Consider the following 2,063-nt stretch of genomic DNA (forward strand, 5'->3'; position numbering starts at 1 on the left):
TCGGTGAACTACGGTACAGTAGATTGTTTGTGCACGGCGGAAGTATGTGACATACAGTATGAGTGAGGAAGTTGGAGAACTACAGGTAGTCTGGTTGAGTGCAGCACAAGTGTATACTGGCAACTTTTTGGCTTTTATCATGGCTTCTAAATGAAAGTCAGAGTCTTCAGATGGTAGTGCACTGAAGAAGAAGAAAGCCATCATGTTGGAAGTAAAATTAGATATTTTAAAGAGATCAGAAAAAGGTGAATCAGCGATGAACATCAGCCACGCACTAAGCCTTAGCCGCTCTACTGCAGCAACAATTATCAAGGATAAGGACCGTATCCTAGAGCATGTAAAGGGATCAGCCCCTATGAAATCGACTATGATTACTAAACATCGAAGTGGCATAATGATTGAGATGGAAAGATTGCTAATTCTGTGGCTGGAAGACCAGCATCAGCGGTGTATACCAGTAAGTCTAATGTTAATTCAGGAGAAGGCTAAACGATTGTTTCAGGCAAAAAAAAAAAGTGAAAAGGGGGAAGGGAGTGAAAGTGAAGAGTTTGGGGCTAGTATGGGTTGGTTCATGCATTTCAAAGCTTGTGCCAACTTGCATAACCTTAAGGTACAGGGTGAAGCTGCTAGTGGGGATGAGAAAGCAGCAAGCACATTTCCTAATAGGTTGGCTGAATTAATTAAAGAGGAGGGCTACTGTGCTGAACAAGTGTTTAATGTTGACGAGAAGGGCCTTTTTTGGAAGCATATGCCTAACAGGACCTATATCGCCAAGGAGGAGAAGACAGCACCAGGCCATAAAGCTGGCAAGGAGAGACTGACTTTGCTTCTTGAGGGGAATGCTGCAGGTAACTTCAAACTCAAGCCTCTGTTGGTGTACCAGGCAGAAAATCCAAGGGCACTAAAGGACATTTAGAAGGGTCAACTGCCTGTTGTCTGGAGGTCTAACAAGAAGGCATGGGAGACACTTCAGATTTTTGAGGAGTAGTTTTCCAGCCATTTTGTGCCAGCAGTGAAGGACTACTGTGTTAGCAAGGAACTACCTTTTAAGGTGTTGCTAGTGCTGGACAATGCCCCAGGTCACCCTGCCCACTTAAGTGACTTTAACCCTAATGTCAAGGTGGTTTACCTTCCACCTAATACCACTGCCCTTTTACAGCCAATGGACCAAGGTGTCATTGCCTCTTTCAAGGCCTACTACCTCCGGAGGACATTTGCTATGGCCCGTAATGCAACTGAGAAGGACAAGAACCTGACACTCAAAGACTTTTGGAAGTCTTATAACATTTACAATGCTGCACAAAACATTGCTTTTGCCTGGGATAAAGTGAGGCGAACAAACTTAAATGGTGTGTGGAAAAAACTGTGCCCCCAGTTTGTGTATGACTTCCATGGCTTTGAGGAGTCAGTGGAGGCTGTAACAGAGAAGGTTGTTGCCATGGGTAAACAGCTTAATTTGGATGTGGAGGCTGAGGATGTCACAGAGCTACTGGCATCACATGGAGAGGAGCTGTCTGCTGAGGATCTCATTCAGCTGGAGAAGCAACTAATTGAAGAGGAAGAGATAGAAACCCCAGAACCCAAGAGATTTACCACCAGGGGTTTGGCAGAAGGTTTTTCTATGATAGAGGATGGGTTGGCAAAATTTCAGGCTGAGGACCCCAGAGATGACAGATTCAGTAAGGTCTACAGAGCTGTTATGGATGCCTTGCAATGCTATAGGCAGATTTTGGAAGATAAGAAATCATCAACCTTCCAGACTAGCCTGGAACAATTCTTTAAGAAGGTACAGAGGCCTGCAACAGATCCTGTACCCTCTACATTAGCTGCTTCTGAAGATGAAACACCTGTAGTATAGGTAGAATCATCTCCAGCTTCCTCCTCCCAATAGGTCACTCTCTCCCACCTTGCAATGCCCCTTCCAGTGTGAAAGACAACCACAGGAATAAAAAAATTTTTTTTACATTCATTTTTTGTAATTTTTTTTCTGTTACTACAGTACAGTGTACAGTACAGTATATCATTATTTCCTTTTTCTGTGGCTTATTTGTGTTTTTTTTGTT

General features: G+C 43.5%; 1 protein-coding gene across 1 annotated transcript; it reads left to right on the forward strand.

Moving 5' to 3' along the window:
- The first annotated feature begins 256 nt into the window (after positions 1-256).
- On the forward strand, positions 257-1,858 carry LOC127529618 (tigger transposable element-derived protein 1-like). The gene is made up of 2 exons (XM_051933776.1): positions 257-848; positions 1,014-1,858. Exons 1-2 carry the CDS (start codon positions 257-259, stop codon positions 1,856-1,858), a joined length of 1,437 nt encoding a protein of 478 aa, XP_051789736.1.
- The last annotated feature ends 205 nt before the right edge of the window (positions 1,859-2,063 follow it).

The sequence above is a fragment of the Erpetoichthys calabaricus genome, chromosome 11 (assembly GCF_900747795.2).
Source record: "Erpetoichthys calabaricus chromosome 11, fErpCal1.3, whole genome shotgun sequence".
In the NCBI taxonomy this organism is placed as follows: domain Eukaryota; kingdom Metazoa; phylum Chordata; class Cladistia; order Polypteriformes; family Polypteridae; genus Erpetoichthys; species Erpetoichthys calabaricus.